Source organism: Gopherus evgoodei, chromosome 12, assembly GCF_007399415.2.
Source record: "Gopherus evgoodei ecotype Sinaloan lineage chromosome 12, rGopEvg1_v1.p, whole genome shotgun sequence".
Lineage (NCBI taxonomy): Eukaryota > Metazoa > Chordata > Testudines > Testudinidae > Gopherus > Gopherus evgoodei.
In genome coordinates this window covers 19,427,512-19,446,072 of record NC_044333.1, presented here as the reverse complement: position 1 = coordinate 19,446,072, position 18,561 = coordinate 19,427,512, and the positions used below count along the sequence as shown (strand labels likewise).

The 18,561-nt window shown below is 40.6% G+C and overlaps 1 protein-coding gene across 5 annotated transcripts in view; it reads right to left on the bottom strand.

The window, feature by feature from the left end:
• NETO2 (neuropilin and tolloid like 2) overlaps window positions 1–18,561 on the bottom strand; it is a 45,236-nt gene that overhangs the window by 10,111 nt on the left and 16,564 nt on the right. For 3 of the 5 annotated variants that reach the window (XM_030581701.1, XM_030581697.1, XM_030581698.1), the window contains exons 2-7: window positions 18,042–18,098; window positions 15,976–16,116; window positions 13,333–13,581; window positions 10,375–10,419; window positions 10,158–10,285; window positions 5,295–5,523 (exon numbers count right to left, since the gene is read on the bottom strand). In XM_030581701.1, coding sequence (XP_030437561.1) covers window positions 5,295–5,523; window positions 10,158–10,285; window positions 10,375–10,419; window positions 13,333–13,581; window positions 15,976–16,116; window positions 18,042–18,098 — 849 coding nt within the window. Of the gene's footprint in view, window positions 1–5,294; window positions 5,524–10,157; window positions 10,307–10,374; window positions 10,420–13,332; window positions 13,582–15,975; window positions 16,117–18,041; window positions 18,099–18,561 lie in introns of all 5 variants that reach the window. The other 2 variants (XM_030581699.1, XM_030581700.1) reach the window with 2 other exon arrangements.

Genomic DNA, 18,561 nt, shown 5'->3' with positions numbered 1-18,561 from the left:
AACTAGGAGCCCTAGGTCTAGCTCAGTTGTTCTCAAACCTGTGTATTGGTGACCCCTTTCACACAGCAAACCCCGCCCCCCAATAAATTAAAAACATATTTAAATATTTACCACCATTATAAATGCTGGAGGTGAAGCTGGGCTTGGGGTGAAGTCTGACAGCCCCGTTTCAGCAACCTCCCACTTACTAACTTCACAACCCCTGAGGGGTCATGACTCAGTTTGAGAACCGATGGTCTAACTATAATACACCATCATCATAAGAACACCTGGCTTTTACAGAGCATGTATTATCTGAAGATCTTAAAGGGCTTTACGAAGGAGGTTAGTATCATCTCCATGTACACGGAGTGTTAATACTTGGTCCAATGGTACATTGATTCTTGTGTCAGAATGTTATCTATCGTAGATAACGAACACATAGCTAAATGCTCTTCAGTGTTCATCTATCTTCAGATAGTTTAACTGTGCTTTACTAAAAGAGGATGATGTGTCTCTGTATAGTTGCTTGTGCGCTGAATATTCTACTGAAAAATGCCTTCTGTTCCTTTCACAAACTTTTGCCCAGATGGTGCTATTTAGTGACTGGGGTGGTATATAGCCATCCCACTTCTTGGGGAACTAAAAGAATTATGCCCCAGAAAGCACAATCTCTCCTTTAGCTACCTGATGTTCAGGGGAGTTTTTCTGCACCCACCCAGCTTTGTGGACTGGTATGGAGAAGGAGCAAGGGTTTGACCTCTCCTTTTGGAATGGAAGAGGCAACAGAGAAGGTCTAATCTCACATCTGTCTGGATGGAACACATGGGCTGTACTCCCCCCACCCCCATCACTTATACTTGGAAACTTGTTAAGAAGGGCACAGAAGGGGGCAGGGATTAGAAGGCTCCTTGCAACTTCTCTTTGCTGCACAAGGGGCAAGGACTAACTGGCCCCATCAATATATTCATGCTTCTGATAGCCAAGTATTATGGGATACTGCTAGTGCCACCTATGCAGGTTGCTCAGCATTTCCCATTATAGGGCTCAGTTTTCAGCAGCATGTAACTGTGCAAAACCCAACCATCTGAGCTGAAATTTTCCATGCTGGGTGTCTGCCTCAAGCTGAATTTTTTGAAATGTCAGCCAAAATGGTTCAGCTGTTTCCAAGACAACGACTAAGTAAAAAATATAATTTGTTAAATTTTTTTTCTTTGAAATTCTCCAGCAGTCAAATGCTTTGGAACAGGGTCCTGAAGTTTTTTGATGGTGGCCTTGTATCAGGGATGTGACTTTTGCAATCCCTGTTAAAATCTGCTCAAATCTGGCCAACTGATAAGTCTTTGAAAAACAAAAACAACAAACCCAGTTCGTACATGCTCAGAGACTTAAATTGTTAGCAGCTGAAGTTTCTAACTGTTCTGTCCCTATTGAGCATGCTCCCAGCTCCTAGTGGCTGATTGGACTGCATACGCACCATCCCCACAAGAATGACTGAAGATGCTTCAGTCCAAGGCTACAGGGGTAAAGCTGGACTTTTCTGGTAATCGCTGATCCAGGCACTGGAACTGAGAGCAGAGAGCCATAAGAATACTCCTACACGAAACTACAGTGAAGAATGTTATTCAGGTTGCAAAAGCAAACACTGAAAAGGTAGGAAAATGCCAGATTTAAGGTTTCCTGCACACAATACAGTCTTTCATTAGGGGGAGGGATAGCTCAGTGGTCTGAGCATTGGCCTGCTAAACCCAGGGTTGTGAGCTCAATCCTTGAGGGGGCCACTTAAGGATCTGGACTCAACAACCTTTCAAGATCCCTTCCAGTTCTAGGAGACTGGAGATATCCTATCACCTACTTTTTTTTTTCCCCCACAGGACCCGTGCTCTGGGGCTGAGTTAAAGCTTTTTTTCTGTAGGACCCTCTTTCTCAGTTGTTCAAGAAGTTGGAGAGTACATAGTGAATGAGAGGGAATTGCTGGAAAAGGAGGGTGTTATGGTTAAGGCAACTGAATGCCACTCTGGTGGACTGTGATTTGATCCCTGTCACAAAGTTCCTGTGTGATGCTGTGCCTGTCATGTAAGCTAGAACTGAGTGCGTGTGTGGAGTGATTAAGAATTCCTCATTTTCAGGATGCCCCACTTGGGACCCTGGGGCCTGATTTATACAAGTGGGGCTCATTTACAACTGCAACTGAAGTCAATGGGAGCTGTGGTTGAATACAAAGTGCTTAGTACTCTGGTCCTAGGCATTTCACATTAGGCACCCAGACTTAGTGGATACTTTTGACCTTAATTTCTTAGTACCTCAGCACCCAATCTGTAAAATGTGAAGCATGTTTGTTATAAACAGATAGTTAAGGGTTAATGCCTCTTGTACCTGTAAAGGGTTAAGAAGCTGAGTGAACCTGGCTAACACCTGACCAGCTCACCAATAAGGGGACAAGATGCTTTCAAATCTTGGTGGAGGGAAGTCTTTGTGTTCTTTGTTTTGGGGGTTGTTCGCTGTTGGGACTAAGAGGGACCAGACATCAATCCAGGCTCTCCAAATCTTTCTAAACCAGTCTCTCATGTTTCAAAATTTTAAGTAACAGCCAGGCAAGGCGGATTAGTTTTTATTTTTGTTTTCTCAACTTGTAAATGTCCTTTTTTTCTGAGAGGATTTTACCTCTCTCTCTAGCCTTAGGTTCAGAGTTAGAGTTCCTCTGGGCTATACAAATTTGATTAAAGTATTTTTTCCATCCTGATTTTTACCTCTCTTTTTAAGAGCCTGATTGATTTTTTCTTGTTTTAAGATCAAGGGGATTGGATCTGGACTCACCAGGGATTGATGTGGGAACAGGAGAGGGGATGGTTAATTTCTCCTTGTTTTAAGATCCAAGGGGTTTGGATCTGTGTTCACCAGGGAACTGGTGAAGCCTCTCAAGGCTGCACAGGGAGGGGAAGGTTTTGGGGGGCGGGGGGAGACAAGAAGTGCTCCAGATACTGAAATTTCTGGATGGTGGCAGAATTACCAGATCTAAGCTAATAATTAAGCTTAGAAGTGTCCATGCAGGTCCCCACATTTGTACCCTAAAGTTCAGAGTGGGGAAGGAACCTTGACAATGTTATACCTTCACTTCAGAGGTGTTTAGTGTCTGAGTAGTGAGCACCATGGAAGAGTCCATGAGGAAATAAACAACAGTAATAAGGCTTAGGGCCACACATTGAGGAGAACACAATATTGAAATACTATCATTAAGTGAGCACCATCCATTCAGTGCACTGAATAAGTCAGGGCACCTGTGGAAAAAAATTAGCATGTGATCACTTAACCTATGTGCACAACAAGGCTAAATTAAGGTTTCACATGCAGCCTTAATTCTGGCATTTTTGACTTTGCAAACTTAATAAGGTTCTTTTAATATAGGTAGTTGTTCATCTATTGTATCAGCAGAAAAACCAAAAACACGCTATTTTATCTTATCTTGTCCCCTTTAGCTGAGTTACACTATTTCAGTCACATCTGCACTGAGTAGGCATGAACTGAATGTCATGCAGAATTAGTTCATTTATGTAAACCTCTTCAGAAATATTGATTGTTTTCAGGGATGGATTCATACAATTACAAATCAGTAGCAGGGCAGAAGGGAAAAAAGTGCTCAATGATCTAAAAAAAGAATAAGCACATAATTTCACTATTCTGAGCACTGAAGTTTGCTTATAACAAGGATATTTTAATATACATGAAATACTGTTTCATTGGCCTTTTTTTTTTAGTCAGTTCATTATCTTTCTCCTTTTCCTTAGGTATCAAACCTGAAGCTGAGAGATAGGCAAAAACTATACATATCTTCAGACTTGCTTTTGGCAATGATTTTTTGATTAGTTATCGGCTTTTTCAAAGAAAGGAATCTATCTTAATACCTGTTCATCACTTCAGCTTGTTCGAGAAACAAGAATGGGAAAAATATATATTAAATCAATATTTATAATATGAACTGATTGTTTGACCTGTCAAAACGCATCCTTTAAATTTGAAGCTAGAGCCTAGCCTCACCAGAACAACCATTATTATTCATCATTGTAGCTGAGGAAGAAGTGAACTGAAACAAGCACAACAGTTTTTGTAATTTTGGTTAGCAACCAGTACCTAAACATGGTAGTTACAGAAAAGGAATGTTGAAATGTGAAAACCGTATTAAAACCCTAGACAAGTTTCTGCAATATCTGCACTTGTTTCTTAATGTCATATCCATAAAGTAGCAATATCATATTTCTCTTAAAAATCACCATCACAACAAAAGGATTATTTCATGGCAAGTACATTTTTATCTGAGTGTATATCTTGAACTCTAATGTTTTATGAAACAACAAAATACACTATCAAACAGATAATTTGGACTTTAAAAAAAAAAGTTCAACCCTGTGAGATGTTGAGCAGTATCACTTCCAGGATGAGACAAAGAAACTGCCAATGAGTTTTGCTCTCTTTACAACCAAACCTGTACAGTATCTATTATTCAGGTCACATTCATTGGAAACTTAACATTAAGAAAAGTGCAAGAATGATTGTACTAGAGTCAGACAGCAGGTATGCAATAAGCAAACTTGGTGCTAGATTTCCTCTACTGCTCTTCCAACATACCTCATGCCTGCTCTCCACTTCCAAGTTCTGGCCTCTCTTGTAGTGAGCCTGCCAACTGTTTCAGATTATCTGGTGTGATAGGATGTGCGTGCACATGGGAACAGATTGAGGCTATGAAACTCAGCCAGATTAGGGATAGTATATTAACCTACTTCTAAATGTAGTCCCACCTAAAATATCCTTTTAGAACACTTTAAATCATAAGCTTTGTGAGCATCATTAAACCTTTTATATGCAATCCATACAGAATGTCAGAACAGCATTCACAGTCCTGGTCTTAACCTATGGTGTCCTTAACAGATTGGGACCCAACTCACTCAAAAGCTGCCTCCCCATCCAAGAGAACTTTGCTCCACAGGCAACACAGCAGGGGGAATCTAGATTTAATTATCAGATGCTGGGGAAGAGCAGGACCCTGGCTATGGAACACCTTACAAGAAAAGGCTTAGCATCTGAGTCTGGCTATTACTTGGTTCAAATGTAAGGCAGCCCTTTATGAGAGAATCTTCCCCCAGGAACAGTGCCCATGAACAATAATAAAGCGAGTACTTTGTTTCTCTCTGAATAGGGGTGTGTGAATCAAGAATCAACATTTTTTGTTATGCCTGGTGCTCATATAACACAAAGCTGATGCTTTTTCTTAAATACATTCAGCGCTTGGCTACTAAGAATGTAACTGAGGATGTACTTACGATCGACAAATGAAGTGAACAGCATTCTAAATCTGCTGAGTCTGCTACCCTCATCTGCCCACATCCGTACCACTCCTGTTCCAGTCTGCAGCATCACATCATTTGCTACTGTGCTGCAAAACTTTGCCTTCAGGTTTTCAATGGAACTGCTTCCATCATACACAGCTACAAAGTTTCTCTTGCATTCATTTGAGTGCTCCATTTGGTAGTCCAGGAATCTCAAATAAATCTGTTTAAAACAAAACCCCAAAACCTCTAAGAAAAGTAAAACAGAATGCCTTTAATAAAACAGGACGGAGTTTTTCTCTTCACCTCCTAGTGGACCCTGATTACAGTATTCTGTCCTTATATAGGCACGGAACTCTGTTCACAAACTCTTGTGTTGTATGCTTACAGTTTCATAACCAATGATTCCCTCACAAAATGACATTATGGATTATTATTTGCAATTACTTTTATCCTAAGTATCAATAAATGACAAGAACTTTCCAATGAAAATTGATGATTAACTTGTTTTCTCTGCATAAGCTTACAAGAAAAGAAAAGCTCGTAATACAAAATGGTGCAGGCTGAAGAGAGCTGCTCTCAAGCACCTTCTAGAACAGATGTAAGGAATATACAGGAAGAATGCAAGGATTTATTTTTCAGGATTTTGGGAAAAGCTTTTTTCCCGTAGAGGGTTTCTGAACTTTAGAAAGACAGATTTCAAAAAAACAACCAGAGAAAATCTATTTGAGTACTAAAGTCAAAAATAAGGAAACAAGAAGTCCTTTAACTCTGCATAGAGGCTATTAAATAAATCAGTCACAGAAGATGCAAAAACTGAACAATTAGAGTTAAAGGGTAAGATTCAAGAGGTTATGAGTGTCAAACTGGTATCCCTCAGAGGCTGGAAAACCTGCCCAAACAAAGACAAGAGTGAGGACCATATATTACAGCAGACCATACATAAGGAATTTAGGAAGACTAAGTGGAATTTGAAGTGCAAATAGACAAAATTTAAACTATTTGCCTTCAGATGCATCTGCAGCTGAAACCTGTGAGACTCAGTAGATTTGCTGTACTTGCAAGGAATAAAGGGAACAACTAAGGAGATTTCTGGGCAGGTGCTAACTTCTACTTGATGCAAGGTTAGAAATAAGCTGCTCATATGGGCAAGCTATTCCAGAACTGCCTACATCAGAATTACAATACTGGGGGGGTGGGAGGAATTTTCAAAGGAACTTAAAGGGACCAGTAAAAAGTCAGTGGGATTTGTGCTCCTTAATTTTTTAGAGCTTTTAAAAATTTCATCCTTATACCATACTAAGCACTTATCTGCACAGAGACCTAGTGCGCAGCAAACCAGGGTATGAATGTACAGGACACTAGCTTGCCATGCACTAAATGGTTGTAGACTGTGCCACTGGGCACTAAAAGTTCTGTAGCATGCTTTCACATACTGCTGTGTCAAACAAAAGTGCACTACGAAACTTTTAGAGTATGTCTGAACTACAATAGAGCGCCAGCCGCTGGCCTGTGTCTGCTGACTTGGTTTGGAGCTATAAAATTGCAATGCAGATGTCCAGGCTTGGGCTGCAGCCTGGTCTCTGCTGTCTACGATGCAATTTTATAGCCCTACAACCTGAATCAGCTGACACAGGCCAGCTGCAGATGTCTTATTGCAGTGCACTAGGGTATGTCTACACAGTAGCAAGGCCCACAGGCAACTTAATGGGTGGTCCATATTCCCCTTAGTACCTCCAAGCCATTACACCTCCCAATTTTCTCCCCAGGCAAGATGCTGGTACTATGCCCCTTATACACCATGTTAGAAAGCCAGTCTGTCCCATATTATTTTTCCCCTTCATCTGAAAAAATACTTCCTCTAGTAGTTTATATCTGAAACTTTTTCACTATAACCTGCTTCAGTCTGTGCTCAGTATTGCAAATTGTAAAGTACCATTTAGGGGAGTGTGTGTCTCTCCTCACTGTCCCCCATTATTACAGCAGTGGTAGCTTTTGTTGACTTCATATCCCCCTGAAGTTGAAGAGAGGTGCAGGTGCTCAGCATTTAGCTTAAAATATATAATTCTCATAACTACTGCTTAATTGGAATGTTATGTTTGCTGTGGGACTATAATGGAAGGAATAAAACCTTAATACGCAATCTGGCACTCATATTGCACCTTTGCTCTATGTTGTGTACACAAATCAAGGGCACAATTATTCCTAAAAGTTTCTGCTCAGTAAAAATGTATCTGGTTTCTTTGCCTACTGAAAAGGCGTTAGGATTTTTGCTGTCCACAGAGACAGTAACAGTATCAGAGGCTTCCTCATTAGAATATTGATTAATATATCATAGAACTTTTCTGAATCCCTGAAGGTTATTTTCAGAATTTCAATGTTGCATAGGCTTTTTAAGTCTTCAATAACTGTCAATTTTCAGATTTACTTTTATTACAAAAAATTAATTTTTATATTTTCCAAACTTTTCCTCTCATATAAGAGGACAAAACACCTGAGGCTGCTCCATACAATTGTTCAATGTTGTAGTCCTGTCAAAACCAGAACTCAGGAGGATCAACTTTACACTTACTTTTAAACTGTCATGCTAAAGTTCAAATCATTTAGGAAGATAATCTAATCTCAAGAGCCATTCAACTACAGAAACTTGCTTTAAGCAACATTCAATAATATTTATTAAAATAATTTAGGCATGGGGTATTCCAAATAGAAAACACAGAGAGAAATGATTTTTGCAAAATCATTTCTGGAAGGACAATTTCTGTAACTCACTCTAGGATAGAGCTCTTGGAAGTTATGAGTCACTTCCTCAAAACAAGCAATAAAGTTATTTTATTCCCAGTTATTCTTATGGTTTAGGTAGTTATTTTTGGTACTATTTGGGAAGCTGGAGAACCAGAGCTGTTGAAAAATCAGTTTAGACAGAAAACTTTTCAACTGGATTAATCCAAGTGTCTGCTTTCTGTGGAAAATTGAGTTTTTGCTAAAGGTTTCAGCCAAAAAGAGTTTGTTGAAAATACCAAGTCAATTGGGGGGAGGGGGGGAGGGAAACTACCCATTTTCTGATCAGCTCTACTGAAGAATATTTACTTCCTTTCCCTACTTTTTTCCTTGCATCACGCAATTTTTTATTCCTATCATACGTAGACATGCAGCATAAACAGCCACTACTTACTCTATGGGAACTGTAGTTCTTCAAGATGATGTCAGTGTGGATCCCACTCTTGAGAGGAGATTCTTTCAAAGTAAGGATGGAGGGAGAGTCATGGGCTGGACGCTGCCTACATTATCTCGAAGAACTACAGTTACTGTAGGGCAAGTAACTCTTCTTTCTTCTTAGAGTATATGAGAGCTTAGACCCCACTGTAGGTGACTAGTAAGCAGTATCCCCATTCCCTAAGGATGGGGTTCCTGTTGCATCCACTGAACAGTAAATTGTGCACTACTCTCCTGAACTTGGCATCTGACCTCGCAGCTAAATCCCAGCTCTAACATTTCACAAAAGGTCAGTGGTTTACGCCACATCACTGCTTTGCAGATATATTTCTGATACAGATACATTTCTGAAGCAGGAGGAATTAGCCTTGATGTTCAGTGGGTGAGGTACACCAACTGTGTAACAGTGAGATTCAAAATAATTAATTCAATGCAAGTCATTTTGATGAGATTACCTTGGCTATAGCCAGAAAGATAGGACAACAGTCCAACTGCTTCATTACATTGACAGGACTAAACCAAAGTCCTGGATACATCTAGTGTGTGGAGTGTGGTTTTGGGAAGAGAGGTAGGCTGGTTGATTTGGTTTGAATGAATTAGTAGCACTATCTCTCTCTGAAATATTTCTGCGGGTGTCTAGCCATAAGTGCCTGAAGCTCACTTATTCTGCTGGCTGAAGCAATAGCCATGAGGAAGACAGTTTTCTGAGTGAGGTGAAGCAAGGAGCATTCTATAAGCTCAAAATGACCCTCGTGGACTGATCTAGCAGCTGCAGCTTGAGCCAAGCATACCTGCATTTATAAGCCCTGGAAGGAAAGGTGGATCACTTGTATGCAAGAGAGACATCGACCTTGACTGAGATCAGTCACTTGTAGGAGCCAGGGTTTGAAGTTCATCATGGTGCAATGCACTTTGTCCCACTGCACAGGAGGATTAGCATTTTTATTTTTATAAATCTCCTTCCATGTTTTGAGAGCATGAAGGTAAGATTTCTTCTCTAGAGAACTGGAGCTTGGACATTCACTGGGTTCTGTCTTGCTGCCACGTTGACTTCGAGAGTTGAGGAAGGGTCACAGCCACTCCACCCTTTATGCCCTCTTATGGGAGGGCAAGGAGGCACTGGAGATGTGCTCGACCCTGACTGCCAAGGCTATTGAAAGAATCCAGTCTTGCGTGCATTAGGCACAAGTACATCTATACTGACACATACTCCAGGAAGAATCTCAGAAACACAGTTACCTGGTCAATGCATAAGATGGTAAAACTTCAGTGACACACTCATATGTAGTAATTTATATTTTGCTCACATATCAGGTAACAACAGACATAACCTAAGACTACCCCTTGTCTGCAGCTAACTGTACTCATTAAACTTGAGGCCAAGTTGCAGACCATTTAAAAACATGTGGTCCATAAAAGTATTCAAGTGCCTAAACATTATAAATTTCAGGTCAGGGAAAAACATCACCACCAAGGACCTGCAGTTACATTTATTTTAGAAACAAGTATCTATCTTAATTTCTTCAACTGCCAATAGCTAATTTAAATACAAGTGAGACATTTTGTAAGTTACTAATGACCATTCCCTATTACTAATGGGCAAGAAGCCCATTATATATTGAATGATACAAATGGACTTGCCTTAGCATTTGGAGTAGCCTTAACTGTCCATATGCAGTCAATTGCTTGTCCAGGTTTTGTTTTCTCTTCTTGTTCTACTTGACTGGAACGTACTATTCCATCAGCGCCTGAAAGCTCAAATTGGCAGTCTAGAAAGAACATATAACTTGCTGTCAAATGCAAAATGAGATTGATTAAAAATTTCATATACAAATAAATTGGTATTGTAATACTAGACCTGGGATGGGATTTAAAATACCTCCTAGGTAAGTGAAGTCTGGATCTGCAACAGAAGAAATCACAAATCATTGGGGCTGGCAGTTGAGTCACTTCAGGGTTTAACACAATCTAGAGAATCTATTTCCTAACACACCACAAAATACAAAGTGCTAGAACAGATACTGGATCAATAGGAGAGAGGTGATCCTCTTATTACCGGATGCTTGATTCCATGATAAGTGACTGTACCTCACTAAGATGGTTAAATATAGCCCACTCTCATTGAGCTATATAGTCTGGCACACATATTCACTGTACGGAAACCTCTGTATGTCAGAGTTTCAACCTCCTTTCTGAATTTAAGTCAAGTACTTAGTGTCACTTAAGTGTTCTATGAGGCTTAATTTCTTTTTCTGATTTTTGTTCATTGTCACTAGTACTTAAAATATTTAAACATCTTGTGAAAATGTAAAAGAATGAGAACAAAAATATAATGGTTCTTTCATATTCATTACAGTCCACCACAAAAATAAATGTGTGGCAGATTTAGAATACAAGCCCAAACCTTGCTAGCACTAAACTAACTTGGTTTTGAGAATGACATATTGGTTAAATTGCTTTGGAACATAGGTTGCCACACACATCCATACAACCCCTGCAGGAACATTTTAACACATCCCACATGGTTCCCAAAGGGTTAGTGACCCATGCAAAATCGGAACAGCATGAGAAACTAAATCCACAGCAGAGTGAAAACAGTTCTGTTAAAACATTTGTACTAATGTAGAATATTTTCCTATGATTCTGCAAATGAAGGGCATGTCTGGGAAAGAGGGAACATAAAGCAGTTATACCCAGGTATACAACATCTGTAATAATAGCTGACATTTATATATTACTTTTTGTCCCAAAACGATCCTGAAGTGCTTATAACTGTATATGTACACTATCTAAAATACAGCCACCTGGAGCAAAGCATTCTGCACAAGGACATTGGATCAAATCCTCTCTCACCAAGAGTGCCATAAGAACTTTAATAACCACACAGAGCAGACATAACCTCAGTTAGTTTTTAAAAATGACCTTAAAAATATTCCTCCCCCACCCTATAACCTGCTCACCGTTTAATCTGCCTCAGCAGAACAAAGAGCTGAGTCAACACTCTTAGGATCTGAAACCATGGTTCCAGAGAATCTACGTATTTCAAAAGCTGATGCTTAGCCCACTAGGCCATTTCCTCCAGCTTTGCATGCTTGAGATTATACCCTAGTTGATACATTTAGAACCAGATTCTGTTTGCCTCTAGTCAGGGGCACACAGCTCAGGATCAAAGAGGGTGTAAGGAAGATGCATTGGCACAGGGAGACGGCAGAATCCATATTCTTGAGCTCCTTGAATGTAAGCTGCACTAATCCTATCACTTTACATAAGTAGGGAAGGGGAGGGGACTATGGCCCAATGCACACAGACTGAGCTACAGGTCTGAGGCCTGCAGAGCGAATATGCGCTCCACATTTAAGGAGGCAACAAGTAGGAACATGCTTCTAGCACCTTCAGAGACAGTCAGTGTGCTTCACTACAGCTGCTGAAGCAGCCCTTCCATGCTATATCCTCCCTGCTATTTCTGCCCCATGTAAATGTTGGCTTAGAAGCCACAACATGGCCCTAGCTTTTGACTAGTACGATGCATACTGGAGAAAGCAACACAGTTTAAATGCAAGCCTTGCTATCCTCTTTTAAGCCACCCTAAATTTCTTTATTGTGTTCAGTTTCTTAAATTATGTGAGGCTGTTCTCAAGACTGGGTTAGCTTAGTGCTAGTACGGAAAGTGATTGTGTGGTAAATAAAACTCTTACCATTCTTAGAGTTGTTAGTATGCGCCCTATACAAGCTGTGAATCAGCAATTATGCTCTGTTTCCACAGTTCTTACCATGGTTTACAATTGCTTGTGTAGACAGGGCTGCAGACTAATGCCTTCCTCAGGCATGTTGCTCTCTTTGGAAAAAAAATACATATTTACACTATTATACAGCTATGTTGTTCTTCACAGATTAAGGCGGCTCTGGATAGGACCACAAATGGACCGACTTAGGCATCCTTATAAATGCGGATTTTTGACCAAATATTAAGAACTCAAGTCAATATGAAAATGTGTCAGTCCTTATTATGAAGCTCTGAAATAATCAAATAGTGATTTGATGGATGCCAATTTTAATGTTTAATGAGTTACCACATATTTTCAGTAACCGGTTTTCAAACTCTAGTAGTTCAGTCAACTTAGGATCTCTTTAAAAAAGAAGACACAAGACAGGTGTAGTCCACACCACAGACTAAAGGACTAAATCTGTCAGGTGCTGTGCAACCATTATGAGGTGCTGAGCACCCTCCCATCCCCTCCACCCCCAGACTGGCTATGCTAAGGATTCTTCAGTGCTATTCTAGCACCAGTGCTACAAAGGTTGGAATGGTGGTGTAGACTGGCTGCTAATGTTTTTGACATTATGTCACGCTAACATAGAGAATATGTTGGGGAAATTGCGAGTGGCTAGTTTACACAAACATTCCTACTACAGCACCCATATCACTGTGCGGGTTGTAGAACAACTGTGGGAGAATTCCCTAAAATCTTCAGCATTGACCTCTTTATTCTGAGAATAAAAACCGGTTTAGCTTCCACAGCTTTATCAACAGAGGAAGGTGTAGAGTTGACAGTGCTCAGATGTTTTTAGCCACCATGTTATCTAACCCTGCTCACAGCTATACCAATCATGAAATACAGCTCCAAATTGCCAGTATAGACACAGCTATTGAGTTCATGGGAGTAGAGGGAACTGTGCCTCTCACAGGACTGAGCCCTAACTGTTTGCAAAATGAAATTTAAAATCTTGAATTTGTACCTTTATATTAGTTTGAAACTCTGTATGAGCAAAACAACAACTAGACAATGTAAGAAGCTATTTAATAAGGCATCTTTACCTGGTATAAATGAGTATTTTGCTTGAAATCCCTCTCCTTCTAGCTCCTCATCCGAAGTAAACTTTATCCACATAAACCTCCCTGTTGATCTAATTAGTGCAGGACTTTTCAGGCCACAGTAACGATCAATGAGAGGGGAAAAACCAAAAGGCCCATCTCGAACTTCAAGGTGATCAAATCGACATTCAAATGAGGGTTCTATGTAATAAGGTTCATCAAAGGTCAACTCAATTCTTTGGCGTGGAGCAGCTACAAACAATAAAAGTTTCAACACAGTACAAATTAATAGATGTGTAAAACACTGACACTAGGCAGTGAAATACTGAAGCAACAAAACCCGAAAAGTGTAAAAATCAGAGGCATGTGACACTTCTCAAAAAAGTCTAGTAAGCTTACTGCAGTAACTGAAACCCTGTATAATCAGAATACCTTCTGCATAATCAGGTAACCTTTGCATTTTTCAGTAGGCTGTAAGGTTTTTATTCATTTATTTTAATACAAACATCACAAAGACCTCTACCCCCCCAAAAAGCTTAAAATTACCACCTCTAACAAAATGTTTTTGCATATGTAACAGCCTTAATATTAAACTACAAAAATCAAGTCAGTCAGTACTTTACAGCTAATTGGGAGATAACACAGAGAAGGCAGGGAGGGAAAGGGGAAAAGGAGGTCTTGACTTATGGCTGAATTCTTGGTGTTCAATAGTCAAATGTTTCTAAAAATGAAGCCCAGATTTCTTCAAAGTTACTGTTTTTCAAACTCTTCAACTACATGAGTAGAAGGTACCTGAACAGGCTTTTCATAACAATCTTAACTGAGAGTTTAAATAGCACCTACAATATACACCAGGATGCATATACACATTCATTATTCAATGCGTGATTGCCCTTTAAAAAAAAAAAAAAAAAAAAAAAAGCTTCTTGATAACCAGCATGATGGATGAGGAGCACAGTGTGTGAATCTAACTACAATGTTAACCACCACTTTTGGGACAATCTGCTCTCCTTTTTGAAGCCTGCACTGGGCATTTTAATTGTGAGCTACCCTGGGCACCTCAAGTCACACCAGGTATATACTGTATCAAATTAATCTTTTCGACTTTGATTTGCGGAATAGAGAAGCATGGAGCTGCTCTAACATCTACTAGCTTGCAGTGACACCTAAGGGACTATATACCATCTGGAAATTGCTGGAGGGCATTGTACTTGCCCATGCCCCTTCCACATCCTTGCACTGGGGGCTGTAGGGAGGGAGGCAGAGGAACCAGTTCTCTGCCTGTTAGGAACTCCCTCATTGCGGGGAAATTTCCAGGTAGGAGTCTGTGGCCAGTCTCAGCACATTCCACGTGGCCTGCGCAGGGCAAAGGGATCAGAGCATGGCAGAATATCTGCCTCTAAGTATATTCAGTCATAAATAAGACACAAAGGACCATAAACGCATACAAGAGAAAACCCAAACACTATATAGCAAGCATACATGGATAAGACACCACTGAAACTGAAAACTCACTACAGGATATTGTAAAGGAGACTTGCAGTGACACCTGAATACTTAGTTTCATCACTAGAGGCTTGAGGACAATCCCACTGAAGTCAGTGTGGGGGTCTTTCTATGGACTTAACTGGTTTTATGTTAATCCCTATGAGAGGAATCTGTTCAGTGTAGCTCAAGTCCTGTAGTCCTTACTCTGCAAGCTCTCACTGCAGTAATTTTTGTTTTGAGTTAATGGGATTTCCCCCCCCCCCATCTCACACAACCTTAAGAGTGAGCTCAGCCACACTGGAGCACCCTACATTTGCAAATGAACAGGCTACATGACAGTCAGATGCATGTCTACCTGCTGATACAGGCAGGGCTGGCTCCGGGCCACAGCGCGCCAAGCGCGTGCTTGGGGCGGCACGCCGCAGGGGGTGCTCTGCCAGTTGCTAGGAGGGCAGCAGGCAGTTCCAGTGGAGCTGCTGCAGGCGCGGCTGTGGACAGTCCGCTGGTCCCGCGGCTCCAGTGGACCTCCCACGGACACGCCTGCGGCAGCTCCACTGGAGCCACAGGACCATTGGACCCTCCGCAGAAATGCCTGCGGCAGGTCCACTGGAGCCATGGACCGGCGAGCGGCAGAGCGCCCCCCGCGGCGTGCCACTGTGCTTGGGGCAGTGAAATTGCTAGAGCCAGCCCTGGATACACGCGAGCATGAAGTCAGCTCTGAGGTTCTGCATGACACGGAGTTGGACGAAGATGGGGATAGATCTTTCTGAAGTGGTGGAGATGACGGAGTGTCCCTTTTGGAGTGCATTAGTACTGTAGATGATGTGAAGTGGTGGGGAAAGCCGAAAATTTCTTAAACTTGTTATTTCTATGCTTTCAAGGATTTGGGTGGGACCTGATACATCCCTGTCACTAAATAAGGGTTTTTGTGTGTTAATTCATAAATGTTTAAATATTCCAGGAATTTGTAGTTACTGTTTCGCAGCCCCAATGTGTCCCCTCCTTATTCAGCTTAACATCTGCAGAAGCGAATCAATATACTACCAATATTGCCCAAGTGACTTTACTTAATATAAACAGAATAGCCGAACAGTTCCACTTCCTACACTGTCAACAGTAAGAATACAATACACCAAAGGAGAAAGACTATGTTAGTACCTTCTAAAATGTAGATACACTCCTGGTTTGGTGGGTACAAATTAGGATAGTTTGGTGAAGCAAAATGGCCTCCATTGCTTGTCCGAACCCAGTTGTCACACTGGGTAGATGGTATGTGGTTCACGGCAATATTCTGCCCACCTTTAAAAAGAAAAAAGTCACACTTCTATACTACGACGAGAGAATTTAACAAAAATAATCCACTTGGAACAGTATCTCTTAGGGTGTGGCACTGTCAGAGGGAAGAGACAGCTGGTGCTACCTGCAGATCCTCTTATCATACTAGCCAGCTGTCCCTATTTAGCAAAGGGATTTTATTTCTGTAAAAAGCACATTATAGTTTAGCAGCATGACATATCCTACCCACTATTTTGGAAATTCAAATCTGCATAGTTACTACTGAGGAGTGGCAGGGAACCTGTGATGCGAGTTAGAATCTTGAGTACATTCTTCTTTTCAATGAAGTCACTGTGGCATGCAATACTGCTGTACTCCTTTACAATGCACTAAACTGGTACAGAAAAAAAAAACCCACTCAACATTACCACTCAGTTTTCTTCCCCATTCATATGCAAGTCTGACCCACTGAAGTTCAAGGGCAAGGCTTAGCAGGACTGGACACTTGACTTCTCTGTTCACATTACTGCTGTTGGCCTGATTCAGGAATGCACTCAAGCACATGCTCTTGAATTAAAGACCTTCATCTATAGCACGTGGTTCATTACAATACTTACAAAGTTTAAAATAGTTATTGCTAAACATGGCAGTGTTAATACTAAACAAGAAATATTGCACTAGTTTGAGAGGCCCTAATCTGGAACTGGGATCTGTATAGACACAGAAAACTATGAGCCCTGCCCTGAGGTTAATTGGTTTGATAAATTAAGATACCATACCAGATTCCTCCCTGGAGCTATGCATACAGAGGGGGCCCTCCAGGCACAGATTTCCCTGCCACCTTTCTACCATCTCAACACTAGGATATTCCTTGGTGGAGTTTAAGAACTGCAGGCTTTGAAAGGGTAGGGCAGGACAACTGGGTTTCTGCTAGATTCTCCCTTTCTCACAAGGGAAGCAACCATAATGTACATATGCAACTTTTCCTTATACACTGGAGAACTGGGCTTTTGAGAAGGATTCCATGGTGAAAGGAGTTTCTAGCAGCCTCTAGTGCAGGGGTAGGCACCCTTTGGCACACATGCCAAAGGCAGCATGCAAGCTGATTTTCAGTGGCACTCACACTACCCGGGTCCTGGTCACCGGTTGTGGGGGACGGGGACTCCGCATTTTAATTTTAAATGAAGCTTCTTAAACATTTTTAAAACCTTATTTACATACAACAGTTTAGTTATATATTATAGACTTAGAGAAAGAGACCTTCTAAAAACGTTAAAATGTATTACTGGCACACAAAACCTTAAATTAGAGTGACTAAATGAAGACTCAGCACAGCACTTCTGAAAGGTTGTCGAGCCCTTCTCTAGTGGGTCCCTCCAAAATACACAAGAATCTTGGGAGAATTCTGGAGCCTGAGGGTTGTGACTCAATCTCTTCTGCAGAAGAAGTCAAAAGAAATTCTGCAAGTGTCAACTCAAGGAATTCTCTCTCTCCTATGCAGGTTATTCCAACCCAAGGGAGAAACTGGCTTGTAAACCCATTTGCCTCTGCCCCATCCCCAAATGGGGACTGTCTCCTAACATTCTGGGGGAAATGGAGACCTATTAAAAAAATTGGAAAGGCTTGCTGACATACACAGAAAATGGAGGGCTCTCTACTGTTTTGTTCTACCTATAAAGGACTGAACTGATCTGGATATGAAAAAGATAGTTGGTTATTTGCAGTTAACTATTTTTTATTTGCAATAAGAATTGTATTTATTTGGCAAAACGAAATGCAATGAAGAAAAAAATATAAAAACAGAAGTAAATCTTACAAAGTACTATTAGTGCAAGTGAAATATCTTAAGAAAGCATTTCTGATTTCCTGTATCTACCCAGCTTACTTTATTTAAAATTAAAAGAAATTTAAGGGTTTTTTTTTTTGAGAAAATCTTGTCAATACTGTACCTTGTGTCTTCTGTGCCACAGCAATCCCTTCCACTACAAGTATTGTTATTAACAACACTGGAGAGAGAAACAGAACAGGTAAGACATCAATAATGGAAACAGAACCCAGAAGGCTTTTTCTGCAGCCCTTACTCATGCAACACCCAAAGGAATCCAAATCACCAGTCAAAATACATATACCAGTATATTAAAAGCAAATCAGTTATTGTAATTCCTAGGAAAAACTTTGTGCTTGTGAAAAGTGCTGGATTTACAGTTCTGAAGAGAGAGGACTTTAATCTACTTTTTGACCCAAAGAAGCTACTCAACATTCAGGGCTCTAGGTATGTTCCAGATAGAAGTAGAAAGTGAAACATCTGGTATTTTCTTTGACAAAATCTTATTTACAAGGAATGTAAAAAAATTCTGCTCCTCCAAATGCAGGAGGAATCAAGAACAAAAGAAGCAGTTTCTTAGCTCACAAATCCCAAGTCTCTGTTGCCAACTTAAGATCCAAAGTGATGTCTAGCTTTCCCAGGAT